Source organism: Miniopterus natalensis, chromosome 3, assembly GCF_054644295.1.
Source record: "Miniopterus natalensis isolate mMinNat1 chromosome 3, mMinNat1.hap1, whole genome shotgun sequence".
NCBI lineage: Eukaryota > Metazoa > Chordata > Mammalia > Chiroptera > Miniopteridae > Miniopterus > Miniopterus natalensis.
Genome location: NC_142083.1, coordinates 6736332 through 6754137, shown reverse-complemented (window position 1 = coordinate 6754137; position 17806 = coordinate 6736332). Strand labels below are relative to the sequence as shown.

General features: G+C 49.3%; 1 protein-coding gene across 1 annotated transcript; it reads left to right on the top strand.

Annotated features, from left to right (window-relative positions):
• Positions 1-2061: 2061 nt before the first annotated feature.
• PTGER4 (prostaglandin E receptor 4) lies at positions 2062-12164 on the top strand. Its single transcript, XM_087815047.1, has 2 exons — positions 2062-2957; positions 11151-12164. Exons 1-2 carry the CDS (start codon positions 2097-2099, stop codon positions 11727-11729), a joined length of 1440 nt encoding a protein of 479 aa, XP_087671173.1. The 5' UTR covers positions 2062-2096; the 3' UTR covers positions 11730-12164.
• Positions 12165-17806: the final 5642 nt, after the last annotated feature.

The following is a 17806-nucleotide window of genomic DNA, read 5'->3' as shown; positions in this document are numbered from 1 at the left end:
GGGTGAAACGGTGACACCGTAACGTTTCACAATCTTTTTTAGTTCTGATTTTAGGAAATAGAGTAAAAGCAGCGAATGAGTATACAGAAAGACTGCTCCCACCATGAAAGAAATGAAACTATAATTCAAAGGGAGAAGGCAGAGCCAGCGGGCTTTTCCCAGAGTTGGCCGTGGAGGGGACGACTGGAGATTCCTCTGCTCAGTCTCTGCGCCCCGCACCGCCTTTCGGAGGATCCCCGCGAGGGCCTCTAACGTGGCCGGGGCAGGGCGCGGGGGGCGCGGCCGCCCCCGGGCAGGGCGGGGCTCGCGGGGGAGGAAGGTCCGGGCGCGCGGTCACGCAGCCTCCCACGCTCCCCGCTCTCGCACGTGGCACCCGCGGGCCACCTCCCGCCGCAGCAGCTGGGCTCCGCTCCGCCACCTGCCCAGGGACAGGTCGCTGTCCGGCTCCTTTTTTGCCTGGGGCTGCCCCACGGCGCGCAGCCCCGAGCCGGAGAACTGCCGACTAACCCCCTCGACGGCGAGGGGACGGCTTCCCCGCGGGCCCCCGCCCAAGCTCGGAACCCACCCGCCGGGCCCGGGCGCGCACCCTGCTCCTACCCTGGGGCCGCGCGCGCCCGGCGGCGTCCTCACGCGGCTGAGCGCCCCTCCCAGCGCCCGGACGCGGCGACCCGCGCGCACAGGTGCCAGGATAGCCCGCTCGGGGCTGCAGGCAGAGTTAGAGATGCTGGTTTCGGAGCCCCCCGCCATGCCGAGTTCAGGGGGGCTACGAGGGTGCCCGGGAGAGCACCGGGGCTCCCCAGACTCCCCGCCTCGCACACCACCAGCCCGAGGCGCGGGAACCCGTCCCCGCCCCCTTCGCGCCCCAGCCTGGCCGGGGGAGCCGCCCAGAGCGACCCCGCGCGGCGCCGTGGGACTCGCGCAGCCCCGCCCCGCGCCCCCGCGCGCCCCGCGGGCTCCTTGGCGGCGCCCCGCCCTTTCCCGCCCGGCCAATGGGCGCCCGGGCCGCGCACCCCGAGTCCCGCCCCCGCAGCGAAACTTGAAGCGCGAGAAAAGTTTGTACAGAGGGAGGCTGGAAGCGCGAGCGCCGAGCTCCGGACCCCGCGGCCGAGAGGAAGAAGATGCGCGGCCCCAGGTGGGAGCCTCAGGCCCAGTGGACCCCCAGCCGCCCCCAGGGAGCCCGCAGCGGCCGCCGCCAGCCCCAGTAGCCGCGCGCGCTGCCCGGGACCGCGGAGGAGGGCGGCCCGAGCCGGGGACGGGACGCGGCGCCGCCTGCGCGCGGCCGCGCACCCGGGGGCTGTGCGCCCACGGGCTGGACCTGCGGGCTCCGCACAGCTCGGAGCACCTTTGAGGGACCCGAGAAACAGACGGGAAGGAACCCAAGAGCAGACCCGTACCCGCTGCCCTCCTGGCTTCCCGCGTTTTTGAAAGCTGGCCACTCTAACCCCGGTTCCAGAAAATCGGCAGCCTCGGAGACCCGGCTCTGCGAAGGCAAAGGCTTGACAAGCTCCCCATTGCGCAGGGCGAGGCGGAGGGCAGGTTGGAGGCGCGTCCAGCGCATCCGAGGCTGGACTCCGGGGGCTCGCGCGGCTGCCCCCGCCGCGGCCACCTCAGGTGAGATGGGGCTGGGGCCCTGGGCGGGGAGCGGGGCCGGGAGGGGAGCGCGCGCGCTCTCTCCAAGTCGCCTTTCCTAACTGTTTCCGAGGAGAATTGTATTGACTCAGAATGTGTCGGGAATGAGAGCGAACCACTTTTCCCTTGAGATAGGTGGTGTTCCTCTTGGCAGTGGAGTGAAGTTGAGTTGGGGGGGGGGAGGAGAGAACGGCCGTGCCAACTTATCAATATTAATGCGAGTGGAGTGGTGCTGCGCAGGACCTATCCCGAGCCTGGAGGTGCTGGTAGCCGCAGTGGGCAAGTGGCTGCGTACAAGTCACAAAGTAGCACCGAGCCGTTCTTGTCTCATCAGCATATTGTTTCTTGGGCGCGGATCTGACACCTTGCTAGTTGTAATTTCCGCTCGCTCAGGGCGCCTGTGTCTTTCTCCCACTCTCCCCAGACCCAGCCTGGAACTGCAGGGCCGGGTGCCGCCGGCCGTCACCATGGCCACCCCTGCGGACGGTGCGCCCGCCTCCCTGAACAGCCCGGTGACCATCCCGGCGGTGATGTTCATCTTCGGGGTGGTGGGCAACCTGGTGGCCATCGTGGTGCTGTGCAAGTCGCGCAAGGAGCAGAAGGAGACGACCTTCTACACGCTGGTGTGCGGGCTGGCCGTCACCGACCTGCTGGGCACGCTGCTGGTGAGCCCGGTGACCATCGCCACGTACATGAAGGGCCAGTGGCCCGGCGGCCAGGCGCTGTGCGAGTACAGCACCTTCATCCTGCTCTTCTTCGGCCTGTCGGGCCTCAGCATCATCTGTGCCATGAGCATCGAGCGCTACCTGGCCATCAACCACGCCTACTTCTACAGCCACTACGTGGACAAGCGGCTGGCCGGCCTCACGCTCTTCGCCGTCTACGCGTCCAACGTGCTCTTCTGCGCGCTGCCCAACATGGGCCTGGGCAGCTCGCGGCTGCAGTACCCGGACACCTGGTGCTTCATCGACTGGACCACCAACGTGACGGCGCACGCCGCCTTCTCCTACATGTACGCGGGCTTCAGCTCCTTCCTCATCCTGGCCACCGTGCTCTGCAACGTGCTGGTGTGCGGCGCGCTGCTCCGCATGCACCGCCAGTTCATGCGCCGCACCTCGCTGGGCACCGAGCAGCACCCGGCCGCCGCCTTCGCCTTCGCCGCCCCCGCCGGCCGCGGCCACCCGGCCAGCGCCTCCCCGGCCCTGCCGCGGCTCAGCGACTTTCGCCGCCGCCGGAGCTTCCGCCGCATCGCGGGCGCCGAGATCCAGATGGTCATCCTCCTCGTGGCCACCTCCCTGGTGGTGCTCATCTGCTCCATCCCGCTCGTGGTGAGTGGCCGGGCCTGGGGCTGCGCTCGGCGCACGTCCCGCCCCCGCCCCCTTCCCCCTCAGCCCTGGGCAGTGGGCGCGTCTCCAGGTGGGGGCTGGGATGCCCACCCCCTTCCCCTCTCAGCCCTGGGCAGTGGGCGCACGGCTCCAGGTCGGGGCTGGGATGGCCACCCCCTTCCCCTCTCAGCCCTGGGCAGTGGGCGCGTCTCCAGGTGGGGGCTGGGATGCCCACCCCCTTCCCCTCTCAGCCCTGGGCAGTGGGCGCACGGCTCCAGGTCGGGGCTGGGATCCCCACCCCCTTCCCCTCTCAGCCCTGGGCGGTAGGCACATGTCTCCAGGACGGCGCTGGGATCCCCACCCCCTTCCCCTCTCAGCCCTGGGCAGTGGGCGCACGGCTCCAGGTGGGGGCTGGGATCCTCACCCCCTTCCCCTCTCAGCCCTGGGCGGTAGGCACATGTCTCCAGGTCAGGGCTGGGATCCTCACCCCCTTCCCCTCTCAGCCCTGGGCAGTGGGCACGTCTCCAGGACGGGGCTGGGATCCCCACCCTCAGCATCTCAGCGGGCCCAGCCTCCCTTCAGACCGCATCCCTAACGAAATGTGGCAGGTGCTTCCCGAAAGCCTGGCTTCCTTTCCCTCCTGGGACAGCCCCTACCGGTCGCTGTCTGACATTGGCCTTGAGCCTCTGGGAACCCCCGCCTCTTATCAGATGTGGAGGGGAAACCGCTGCAGTGAGACTCAGCCGGGGCCTCCACACTGAGGGGCCTCCACAGAGGGCAGCAGAGCCCGAGACACCAGGGGTGCCCGTCTCTCCTGGGCACTGTTCGACTTGTGGGATCTGGGGGGCGGGTGGTTGATTTGTGTAGGGTTTGGGAGTAGATTCTGTAGAATTTTAGAGCTAGAAGACAAACTCTCTTTAGTCTTAACTCCCGCACCTTACCTAGAGCTCCACTGTCAGCTAGATTCCCGGCTCTTTCCCTGCTGTGCCTGGGAGGACATCTCAGTGCTTGTGTGGGTGACAGTTGCCGCATGGGATGGTTCCTTCGCTCTCTGCTGGGTCCGGAAAGCAGGGTTTCTCAGAGGGTCTGTAACAGGCAGGCTGAGGGACATGGGGTATTGAATTTGAATTTGCAACAGCTATGAGAGGTACAGTACCATTCTAGAGGAAAGGTGCTTTGGAGATGGTCATCCTGTTTACTGCGGGTCCAAACTCTGCGGCTGGTGAGAGCTCAGACCTCTCTGACTCCGCGCCCTGCTCTTACAGCAGGACATCACCCTTCCTTCCACAGCCCTTCGAATTTTGGCCTTCAGACGGTGTGTGGGTTTGGGTTTGGGTTTGGGTACACTTTGTTTTCAGGACATCACCTTCTATAAAATGGCCTCTGAGTTAACTTTTAAAATGTTATAAGCAGAAAAGTTGGAAACCTACCTAGTTCTCCTGTGCATCGCCTGTCATTAGGACGGAATGCACTAGAAACAAATGGGCAGATGCACACAATACTTTATCTGGAGTTTCCCTTAAGAGCAACTACTTCTGAGTTTTTTCATCTCTCAAAACACAGCTTGCCTGGAAATTCTAAACTCTGAACTCAAAAGATGACTTCTCGTTCTTATGCTGATTGGGAGCAAGAGAAAATAAATGTAACACATTATTCTTTTCTTTCCCTTATTAACACTGCCCGGGGATAGTTAATATAAAAATATTATATCTCTTTAAGAAAATATATTATATCTCTGATCAAAGTGACTGTGGATGGAAGGAACTTGGAGGTGGCTGAGAGCCAGTGTACAGTAGCTTCTTGCCAGTTTATATAAACAGAAGTAAATATAATTGGTCAAAAGCTTTAAACCATTCCAGGACCCAATATAATTTAAGGAGTTAAGTCTCACTTGAGCCACATAAATATATTTTACTGTATGTAGTGGCAACTCAAAGAAGACGAGATTTTGGAAGAGGCAACGTAGCTCCTGCTGGGGCTCCCTTCTCGGGCCTCCGCCTTATGTTTTGCAGAACTGTAAATGACAAAGCGAGCGGTTATTTACGGAATGTCCACTTTAAGGAACAGGGGAATCAGAGCTAGAAGGTCAGCAACCTGCACCACTTTTTAGATGTGTTTCGGTTGGAGGCGAGCATGTGAAGCCACTGGTTGCTTCACAGTCACAGATGAATTGCTCTCCTCCAGCTGAAAGGGCGGACGTGGCCCGTGGTGCAGGGCCGTTTATTACAAAGCCTTTGAAATTACTGGAGAAGCCAGAGGCAAGAAATTATGGGAGCTATATTTGTGGTTTTCAAATTAACCACATTTTAAGTAATGAATACTGTGCACTCTATAGAAAGTCATTAACGTGTAGTGGATGTTAAGTAATTTTACCCTGAAAACTGAAACCAGCTCAGCTAAGAAGGAAACACATAGGGGAGCTCTTACATACCTTTGTAAGTAACAAGGAATCATGCGAGTGGCATTGGCTTCAGTGTGGGTAGCCTTTAGTTTGGGCCACCCAAGTCTAGTTTCAGAATCAATTGAACTGTAAGTTAGTGATATGCAAAAATGATATGCATACTCCCCACCCCCCCCACCCACAGTTTAGCAGTTACTGGAAGCATTAAAAGGGAAATGTGTCCCCAACCACAGCCCTCTTTGGCTTCTACTTGCAACCTTGTTTTTTCATGTTTCTCATATTCTATTGTAATTTAAGCTTAAGGTTTCTGAGTCTGGCATGTAAAGCAGCCGGGCCGATCATCAGTTCCAATAAAAACGGAATGAAGCATCTCTCTCCTTTTCAACTTTATCAAATCAAGTTGGTTGCTAATCCTATGTGAGGAAAATCAAACCCTTCAAAACACTGAGAAGCTTTGGAAGGGCTAATATTGCTCACACGGTTTGCTTGGAATTTCAGAAAGCTCGACGGTCGCTGAAAAGCAGCCAAGTTTTTGTCTTTTGGAAAAAAGGGAAGAAAAAGCCATGGTGGCCCCTAGAGGACAGTTGATACAGAGTTCGGTATAAAGAGGAAATATTAATTTGTTATTCAAAACATGGATGTCTCATCATAGAGCTTGGATTGGACATCTGAAAGAGGCTGGGAGGTTAGTTGTGGATATGAGGAACTGTGCTGAACTTTCAACATTTTCTAAAGTGAGTCATAATCAACTAACAGGTGTGAGTACAACCTCCAAGGAGCATTACATGACAGCATGTAGTGGGACGGTGCTTCTTGTCAGCCAGTCTCTGGTTTTTTTAAACACAGGAGAAGCTGAAGAAATGACAGCGTCTACACCTTAAGATAAATAAAAGGGACTGTATTCTTTAGCAATATGCAAGCAAGACAGCCTCCTAAGGTCCAGCGTCAGTGTGTAGCTAGGTCAACCGTGGTGCCTAAGTTTGTGGTTACTAGTGTTAAGATAACAATTGTAATCAAATCTCTGCCTCAGAACTACACGGTCACACCACAGGGTTGGGAGAGGCATTTCCCCCCATGCAGGCACTGCCCTGTGTATTGTTTACTGTTTCTTTAATTTCCTCTCTTCTGGCTTTGAAATAACAAGTATTAATCTCTGTTAGGGGTACAATGGCCAATGCGATTAGCCTTCTGCCTGAAACTTAGGTCTTTAGGAAAATAGCTTCCTGTGCGTGTTTCTGGCTGCTGAGCGTACACTAATGGTCTGTGTAAAGCCCTCCCCAGCATTTGATCAGCGAAGGTTCATTAGGGCACATGAAAACTGCATAAATAGATACCCTTGATTCCCGGAGGAAATGGAAGTGGAGCCGTAAAACACGTGATGGGATTTCAGACGAGTGAGCTTCGCATCTCTAGGTCCAGGAGCACCAGAGATTTGGGGACTGTTACAGCAGAACCTGAAGGGTTGGATGATTTTTCAAATCAATTGAGCTGAGCAAAAAAACACTAGCAACTCCTAAAAGCAGTTTTTTAGTCATAACCTAACCTCGCAGACCTATTTGTTGTACCTTGAAGACTGCGGAGTAACATAAAAGTATTCCTACATCCGGCCTGCCATTGACAAAAGCTCTGGGAAGAACGCGGGGCTGGCCAACACGCTCCCTCTCCCTCAGCTTCCTCACCCGCAGACGCGGAATCTGTGTCCTGCAGCTTGGGGGGGCTGTGGGTGAGCCCTCATCTCCCGCTCTCCCCAGCGGTGCTGCCCTGTGGCGAGGCCTGCTTTCACTGAGCATCTACTAACAAGATGTCTTTTCCCCAGAGCTGAAGTGATTCTTACGTATGCTTGGAGAATGTTGAAAATTAGTATATATATATATAAGTGTGTGTGTATATATACACACACTTCAGAAATAAATTTTTGACGTAAAGACTGACTTGTAGACATGAAGTAATTTGCCTTCGGTATCTGGCCAGTTAATGACCTAAAGCAAAGGAGATCTGAGCTCCAACCACCCAGTCAGAACTCTTTTCATTATTTTCTACCTAATGTGTTTTGTTTTGTTTCTGTCACACACACACACAGAGAAAAAAAGTAACAATTCTGGTAACAGCTGTGTGAGTTTCACAAGGCAGTTGATAGCTGAGCACACACAGGGCACTTCTTTGATGCGGTTGGCACAGAACAAGTAGGCACACGCACCAGCCCGGCTCCGGGAGCTTGTCACTTATTGGGAAGCGTTTCTACCTTGACAGTTAATGACAGAGAATGGGTTTCATCAGGGCTCAGCATTCTTTGTCAGTCAGGCGTGCCCTGCCAACAGGTCCCTCTTAAACATTAGCTGCACCCAAAAGCTACCTCTGAGCCGTGGCCTTCAAATTATTGATAGATTCCACCGTGGCCAAGCTTGTACACACGGGTCACCCAAAGGGCAGGGACAGCCCACAGACAGGTCAGTGTTAGCCACTTCACTAAGTGCTCTCACCGTCTGTCCGTAAGTCAGAAGGAGCAGGGCCGGGTCTGAGCGGGGGTTTGCCTGATTCCGAAGCTCGGGCCTCGACCTCTGTGGCAAACGGCCTCCTCGTGACTTTGCTGAGGGCACACACTCCGTAGAAGGGTCATATTTTCTCCTGCACCTGCAACTCGAGTCATCCTCGGGAAGTTGAGGGGGTTGTAAGACATGCCAACATGAACAATAAACTACACGCAGAGATCTGCTGCTACTAAAAAATAGACTGACTTTTAAAGTTGCAAGGGATTATGGATGTTGTTTGTATTTGGTGAATTTTTTTATGCCCCCCCCTCCCCCCCCGATTTAGAGGTTCTGTTTCCCTCAGCAGCAGGCTTTTCCAACACTGGGAACTGCCCAAACGTGTTTATCTGTGCAACATACGTGGCCTGTTGGAAGAGAATTCCAGAAAGGCGCTTTCACCTACCCACGTGACATTGCTGAGGGTGTTCTCATCTTAACCTGGGGTTTCCCCCTTTGGGGAGAGCGAGCCAAGGAGCCTTGAAAGTGAGGCAGCGGTTGCTACGGTGTCTCATGTGTCACGAAGGGCGTGGGGCTTGCATTCATTTCTGTCTTTTTTTCTGTACTTCGGGTCTGTCAGCGTTGAGAACGTGTCGCAAAGGCAAAACTCATTCGTCTCACTTCTCTTCAAAATCATTTAACCAACTTTTGAGAATGTTTTCACCGGAATTTGGAATTTTGCTTTTCTGATCACGTTTTTGCCACCCTGTGAACACCCCATGACTGAAACACTGTCCCCACTTAACACTGTGCCTTGTGTTAATTAATTGTAGCTACCCCTCCCCCGTGGAGCTGTAAAATAGGGCTTCCTTAGCTTCCTGCCCTTATCTGCCTAAAAGCATGGCATGGGTTTCCCTCCATGAAGGTGGCCTTCCTCCCTCCCTCCAGGACCAGGGTGAGGAGAGTGCCCTTATCGCAGGAGACAGAGCTGGCCCCAAGATGAGCCTGCATAAGCCTTCCTAAAAAAATAACTCCTATCTTCCACTAGTCCCCCATATGTCCCCTGGTTACTGCCCCACATGTGACCTCCCTGGAGCCCAAGCCCTCTTTTCTCGGTTAAGATGGGTGTATAAGCTGCTTTTAGTCACTTTTTTGTGAACTCCTGTGCACATAAAAAATATTAATAAGTTTGTTGTTCCTTTTGTCCTGTCAAAATAAATCAATTAAATTGTATAGGCTTCCTTTCATTTCCTTCTACAGTAGTCAAAATTAATTACTGCTGTGGAGGAAGTGAGGCTCAGAAATGATTCTTTCCTTGCTATCATCACCTTTGATTATTAAAGCCCATTATTAATTTTTTTTTTTTCCAAAACTCTGACTTTTCTCAAAGGTCATAGAAATGTAAAAATAGAATGCTAACCCCTAATACATTCCTTTAAATAGCTACAAACTTCATTCCTTTGACATCCATTTTAACTGTTCAAAAAGTGTCTTCCTTTCGTTAGTAACCATGTTTTCTTTGAGGTAGTGGTGTGGGGAGCAACCAGCAACAAAACATTTAAATTTTAAAAATGTCAGAAATGCTAAGTTCAGACTTAACCAAGTTTCTGTTCTGAAAAGAGAGAGTCCTGGAGATGGCTGGCAAAATGCTGCCTAGGAAGGTCTGCGGGACCAAGACGACCCAAGTGGAGCAACACTGCCACCTAGAGGCCGCAAGTCTCAAGTTCTGTAAACCCTGCCATAGGTTTTTCCCCGGAGTCTATGTACACACAGAGGGCCTGACTTCATCCATCATTTCCCTTATCCTGAGGAACACAGTATGTGATATGAGTAAAATGTAAACCTAATGCTTTTGACCAAGAATTCTATTGCTGGGAAATAATTGTTAAACAGAAAGCTAGCCAGCCTGGTAGAACAGAAAAAGCAACGTAGAGGTCAGTCATCTGGAGTCCTGAGGCCCGACCAGAGTGGGCCACCAATGGAGTGGGGGGACCTGGATAAGTTCCCCAAAACCTCTAGGTCTCAGCAGCATTTCATCTGAGAAGAGGCACATAGATCTAAGGGAGGCGGATCTCTTGAGTGTCCGAACACAGCTGAAAACCTCAGTAGAGATTATGGTGGGAAGAAAACATAGATGTTTTGTCTCACAAGATTGTGTACTTAATTAGAAAGAACTTTACATTCTGAAATGAAAATTATTTAAAAAAAAGTGAGTAAATAAGTGATTATGGTAAAAGAAAAATTTTTTAACTTCTAAAGATAAAGCTCCAAAACAGCAAGCAAGTCATTAGGGTCTCCTTGTGTTTACTTCAGTTACGCCGTGCCTAGCCCGTGGGTATGTGAGCCGGTCCACCTGCCTCTTGCCTGAAATAGCTCAGACTGCACTGGAATGAGCTGTCAGCCCTGCTGGTGTGTCCAGGGTGCTCTTTAGCTCTGGCTATCTCCCAGCTGAAATGCAGAATGGGATTCTGGTTGGAGTTTCAGGATGGAGTCACTGAGTGCAGTTGTTGAGCAAAACCATAGTTCGCAAGCAGCAGGGAGACAAATAGCATGACCAGATCTGCTTTTTAGAAATAACCTTCTGGTGGCAGTTTGGAGGGTAGATGGGAGAGGAGGGCAGTTGAGGTGCGGAAGCTAGTTCGGTGGCTAATGCAATAACCAGATGAGGAATGCCGTTAGGGAAAAGATTGGAACCGGTTTTTACAGGAAGAGTTTATGATGTTTGGGGAATAGACTCACAGAAGGAAATAAAAACTTCTCTGGTCATTCTGGATGATAGGCGATCCAGACAGTGGCTTAAAAGTTTCAGGTATATTCTTTCTGGACTCTAAAATAAAGGAATCTCTGGGCTTGTCTGTGATGACTAGACGGTTAGTTGACTTACAAAATGAGTTTCAATTAAATATCTAAATGGCAGCTGGAATAAGAAATCAAAGGGTATTGACGGGAAAGAAAACGCACTTCATTAGAATTCCCAAACCTTGAAAGCACTCACAGAGGGAAGTTAATCACATGCTTCTCAAGGAAACGGCGTGTGTGTGCGTGTGTGTGTGTGTGTGAGAGACCTGTACATGCTTTGCATTTTTGTATGACATCTTTAGTCTAAAAGTGGTGTGTTACAAAAAATACTTCAAGTTATACTAACAGGAAACAAATGTAATTGCGCAGTTTGTAGTTTTCCTGGGGCTGCTCCCTTTTTTTTGGGGGGGGGGCGCTTATTAGCAGAAAAGAGGGCAGTTACCTGATTGTTGGAACATTAGAGCCCCTGCACGCAAACGTTTTCCCGGTTGGCCGATGATAGCGTGACCGTGGGCATCTCGCCTGTTGCAGGTGCGCGTGTTCGTGAACCAGCTGTACCAGCCCAGCCTCGTGCGGGAGGTCAGCCGAAACCCAGACCTGCAGGCCATCCGCATCGCCGCCGTGAACCCCATCCTGGACCCCTGGATCTATATCCTCCTGCGCAAGACCGTGCTCAGCAAGGCCATGGAGAAGGTCAAGTGCCTCTTCTGCCGCATCGGCGGCGCGGGCGCGGACGGCGCGGGGCCGCGCTGCGCCGACAGCAGGCGGACGTCGTCGGCCCTGTCGGGCCACGCGCGCTCCTTCCTGGCGCGGGAGCTGCAGGAGATCAGCAGCACGTCGCAGACCCTGCTGTGCGCGCCCGAGCCGGGCGAGGCGGGCGCGGCGGGCGGGGGCCTGCTGCCCGGGGTGCCGGGCGCGAGCCCGCCGAGGGCGCGGGGCGACGCCGCCTCCCTGCGGACTCTGCGCGTCTCCGAGACGTCGGACTCCTCGCAGGGGCCGGACGCGGAGCGCGCGCTGCTGGCCCCCGAGGGCGCGGGCGCCCCCAAGGGCGGCTCCCTGCGGGTCACCTTCCCCAGCGAGACGCTGAGCTGCTCGGAGAAGTGCATATAGAGGCCAGGACAGAGGGACGCGCTGTCCCCGGGCGCCCGCGGCCCCCGCGCAGTGGACGCGCGGTGAGGGGGTCTGCAGGGCTCGGGGCGCTGCTTTCGCTCCCGGAGCCCCGCAAAGGGACAGCGGGGCCCTGAGCGCTCTCCGGATCGTCGGGCTGGCTCGCGGGGCCCTGAGGCCCGCAGCCCGGCGCCCAGTGGGCCCTGGGTTTCTGCCGGACGGGCAGGCGCCGCGTTGCGCTCGGGCCGCGCGTCCCCAGCGCTGCGCCCGGCCCAGCGCGCACGGAGCAGACGGGCCGCGCGTCCAGGACACGGCAGGGCTCTGGGTGACTTAGCGTCTCACTAAAGCATGAAATGTGAATTTTACTGTTGTAAATATGACTTACGGTATTTAAAGTATGTTCTTCTCTGTGAGAAGGTTCGTTGTTGTTAATACAAGGTATAAGTAGCCCCTCTCCTCCCGGTGTGACGAGCCGAAGCAACACGTTAGCTTTTGTTTTTCATAAACAAGCTCAGGCCGAGGTGTTGAACATTCACATGAAAATTACAGTCCAAAATATTAAAGTTCTTTCCCAAGCTATGTGTAATAACATAGTGAAAATTGTTTAGTGCTAGCTACATGTATTTATCCAGAAACTGTGGTTTCTGGAGAAACGAACATCCTGGCCAAGATTTTCTACTTTTGTCCCCACAAATTGATACTTTTAAAATGTAACATAAATTTTAAAAAGTCTTCAATAAACAACCCAGTTGAAGTGTACAATATAAAAGTAAAAAGTCTTAAGCAGCTTGTTCCCCCCCCCGAAATTTTGTGCATAGTTTTACTTAAGGAATGTTCTAGAACATCCTTGCAAATCTAAGAGGCAGATAGATTGCACGCACCATACGACTTTTACTTTGAGATGTGAAAGGATTGGTTCCATCAGCCTTTCGCAGATGCTGGATGAGTCTAAGGAGACACGGGGTGCAGAACTTGGGCACAGGAGAGTCACCTTCTAACAGTTTTGTATCACGCCCTATAACGCTATACACGTGCGAAGGAAACCTCCTCAAAGAAATATTAAGCATGTTTTGTTGCTTACAAGTGTTTTTTGTGAATTGCCTGGTTGTAATTAAATTCTGACCCTGATAGTGATATGGTTTAAAGAAGCAGTTGTACCAACTGAGATTCTTTTGGAGATTATAATAAATAAATACGTTCACTCAGAGTTCCATATTCTCGGTTTTCGGAGAACGGTGTGCTTTTTGTTTGTTTCAGGTCATCTGCTGTATCTTTTTCGACTGGAATATTGAAAATTTTTATTTTGATATGTCAAATTTAGAGAAAAGGTGCAAGAATAGTACACAGCCTTGGGTCTGCTTAGTGGAGAATGGTGTTTAGAAACCAAGCTGTAGGTAGGAGGCGTACTCAAAACCTCCCTGTTTGTATGGGTGGTGGGAGACAGCATTGCTTCCTGTTTGTAAATTCTCTAGAATGTATGTATCAGTCACTGGGAGAGCTTGAAAACACAGTTTCTGATCCCGTAGGTCTGGGGTGGGGGGCACATTTCTACAAAGCTCCTCAGTGATGCTGACTGCCTGTGTGAGGAAACACTTCAAGGAGCAATAGTCCCCAGAAGCGAGGTCACGGTTTGCTATTTGCAAGTTGTTAAGAGTATTTTTGGATGATGTCAGAAAGACACGACTGTCATTTTCACAGGCCTGATGGAACAGTGATTCCCAGCTGAGGCAGAGATGGTGCAGAAAAAGAGCATCTGGTTCAAACTTCTGAAGTGTTCTGTTTCACCAACAGAAGTAGCAATAGTTCTGTTTCACCAAGTATACTAACCAATGCCTAAGAAGTGATGTTTTCAGATAGTATTTTACTTGTGAAAGAGGCTCTTCTCCCATGTACACAATGAGACAACACCTAGATTTACATATAAATGAATGTATATATACACACACATATATAAACATACACACGAACACATTTACCACCCATGTTCATGGGGGGAAACTAAAGCCTCATTCACAAGTTAGCACTATTAACATAATATCAGAGCATAAAATCACTCATCCTTTACTTCAGGCTCCCCATCCAGAACACTGATTCTGGCTTATGTTTTACTGAAACATAATTCACGTATTTTAAAATCTGCCTTGTATTTTAGTATGTTCACGGAGAGCACCCATCACTGCTCTTGAGTGAAAGAAACCACATACCCACTTGCATTCACTTCCTATTTTCTGCCCCCAACCCCTGGCAACCATGATATGGATTTGCCTATTCTGGGTGTTAATGGAATCCTACAATATATGTATGTGCCTCTGTCTGGCTTTTTTCACTTAGCATGCTTTCAGGGTTCATCCATATTGTACCGTGAGTCAGTACTCCACTCCTGTTTGATGGCCAAATAATATACCATTGTACAGATATACCACATTTTGTTTATCCATGCATCAGCTGATGGGCATTTCGGTGGTTTCCACTTTGGGGCTGTTACTAATAATGCCAATAGCATGATTATTATTAATAATGCTGTACAAATTTTTGTGTTAACATGTTTTCAATTCTATATATCTATCTGGAGTGATATTACTGGGTCATACGATAACTATGTTTAATTTTTTTGAGGACCTGCAAATTTTCCCAAGTGGCTGCTTCATTTTACAGTCCCACTAGCAATGTATACGGGTTTCAATTTCTCTGCTTCCTTACTAACACTTGTTACTGTCCATGTTTCTGATTATAGTCATCCTAACCGGTGTGAAGTGGTCACACTGTGGTTTTGATTTGCATTTCCCTGTTTGACTAAAGACACTGAGAATCTTTGCATATGGTATTGGCCATTTGTATATTTTACCTGGAAAAACATCTATTCAAATCATTTTAACTGGGTTATATGTATTAGTTTGCTAGGGTTGTCATAACAAATACCACAGACTGGACAACTTCAACAGAAATGCATTTTCTCAGTTTTGGAAGCTGAAAGTCCAAGATCAAGGTGCTGGCAGATTTGTTCTTGGTGAGTGCTCTCTTTCTGGTTTGCCAATGGCCACCTTCTTGCTGTATTGTCACATGGCCTTTTCTCTGTGCACACACATCCCTGGTCTCTCTCTTCTTATAAAGACATTAGTCATATTAGATTAGGGCCGAACCTTATGACCTCATTGAACCTTAATTATTTCTTTTAAGGCCCTATCTCCAAATAGTCCCATTGGGGGTTTGAGCTTTACCATATGAATGGGGGGGGGGTTTACAATTCAGTCCATAACAATGCCTTTATTGTTGGGTATGGCTTATTCTTATAAAAACAGCCTTCAGTGCCCAACTGGTGTGGCTCAGCAGTTGAGCATCGACCTATGGTCCAGGACGCGGCAGTTCTATTTCTGGTCAGGACACATGTCCAGGTATCGGGCTTGATCCCCAGCAGGGGGTGTACAGGAGACAGCTTATCAATGACTCTCATTATTGATGTTTCTATCTCTCCTCTCCCTCTCTCTAAATTTTTTTTTTTTAAAGTATATATATAAAATAGCCTTCAGCCATCCCACTTCTGGGAATATACCCTAATAATACCAAAACACCAATCAGAAAGAATATATGCACCCCTATGTTCATAGCATTATTTACAACAGCCAAGATCTGGTAACAGCCCAAGTGCCCATCAGGAGATGAGTGGATAAAAAAACTGTGGCACATTTACACCGTGGAATACTATGCAGCTGTAAGAAAGACGGAACTTTTACCCTTCGCAACAGCATGGATGGACCTGGAGATTATTATGCTAAGTGAAATAAGCCAGTCAGAGAAAGACAAGTATCACATGGTCTCACTTATATGTCGAATCTAATGAACAAAATAAACTGACGAACAAAATGGAACCAGAAGCATGGATACATGGAACAGACTGGTGGGTGTGAGAGGAGGGGTGTGGGGGTGACTGGATAAAGAAGGTGAAGAGATTAGCAAAAGAACATACGTACACCCCATGGACATGGACAATAGTGTGGTGAAGGCAAGAGGGAGAGCCAGAGGGGGGTGGACAAGTGGGGGGGGGAGGAAATGGGGGTTATCTGCAATAATGTCAACATTAAACAAATTTTAATAAAAAAAAAATTTGACAGGAGGCTAGAGTATTTAATGCAGTAAAGAGACCCCCCCCAAAAAAAGCCAAAGAAGAAAAACTCTCAATATTACTTGTAATCCACATATATACCTTATTCCACATTTATTCATAAGGCTTACCAACTATGTTATGCAGATAGTTTCTTGTTCTGGGAAACTTGTTCAAGGCCATCTAGAGCTTCAAATTTTCTATATAGTAAAGTTCTGATTGTCTAACTGGCTGTTATTAGATCTTACCCAGTCCCAATAGGATATAGCAGACAAGTAATTTTAACACCATCTCATAATCTTGAAGACGATCTAAACAACCAGGTCAAATATTTTAGAAAATATTTTGATATTGGTAGAACTATTAAGGTGGTTTGACCGGAAGACCATGGAAAGCAAGAGTCCTTCCTCAAAGCACAGCCACCTCTATCTAAAAGCTTCTTACTGGAGCCACAAATACAAAGGGCCAGGGAAAATCAAGGCAAATTTGTATTTACTGACAGCTATGCCTTTGGCCATAAACCTTAATGCAGAAATACTCATTTTCCCTTAATTACTTCTACTAGTTTCAAAACGAGCCATGAAGTTTGCCCTCTTCCACCACTCCCCCCACACCAAACCTGAGTCTAGATGCTGCAAGTATCTCATGACTGCTCTCCAGGTACACCAGAAATGGAACCAGACCAAAGAGACTCAGCGAGAGAACATTTGACCCTTATAGCCTACAAGGTCAATATACAAAAATCTATTGTTTTTCTAAGTAGTACTATCAAATTGGAAAATAAGATTTTAAAAGCACTCTGTAATAGCATCAGGAATATTAAATATTTAGGGATAAACTTAAAAATATGGGAAGATCTACTCACAGAAAACTAAAAAGCATTATGAAAGTAGACCTAAAACAATGCAGTTACGCCACAATCATGGATTCAAAGACTTGACATTAAGATGGCAATTCTTCCGACACTGACTTATAGATTCAACACAATTCTAATCAAAATCCCAGCAGACTTTAAATAGAGATAAGTTCATTCTAAAAGATATATAGAAAGACAAACAAGAATAGCAAAATTATTTTTTTGGGCAGGGGGAACAGAGTTAGAAAAATCACACTGATTTTTAAGATTACAGTTTTTAAGCTAGTAATCAAGACAGTGTGTTACTGGCATAAGAACAGATCAGTGTAACAGAATACACAGCTTAGATAAACCTTACAGTACATGGTAAACTGATTTTCAACAAAGATGCCAAGGTATTTCAACAGGAAAGGGCAGTTTTTCAACAAATAGCGCTTGAGTAACTGAATATAAAAAAACAAAAAAACAAAAACTCAACCTTTACCTTCTACCATACATAAAATGAACTTGAAATAGTTAAAAGCTAAAACTGTAAAACTTCTAGAAGAAAAGAGAAAATCTTTCAATTTTGGGTAAGTACAGAGTTCCCAGCCCACAGAAAGTATAACCATAAAAGCAAGCAATATATTAAAATTGGACTGCATCAAAATTAAAAACTTCTGCTCTTCAAAAGGTATCAAGAAAACAAAAATGCAAGCCACTGACAGGGACAAAATATTTATAATACATAGATCTCATAAAGGATTTTTATCCAGAACATAGAAAAAATTTCTTACAGCTCAATAAAAAGATAACCCCAATAAAAAATGGGCAAAATATGTGAACAGGCACTACCCTAAAGAAGATACAAATGTCAAATAAGCACATAAAAAAGGTGCGCAATATCATCAGGGAAGTGCATATTAAAACCACAATGAGATACCACTACACATCCACTGAAGTGCCTCAAATTAAAAACAACAGCAATACCAAGCATTGACAAGGAGATGGAGCAACTGAAACTTTAATACATTGCTGGTAGAAATGCAAACTGGAAGTGTCAGTTTCCTCTAAAGTTACACATATACTTACCATAAGACTCAGCAATTCCACCCCCAGGTATTTACCCAAGAGAAGTGAAAACAT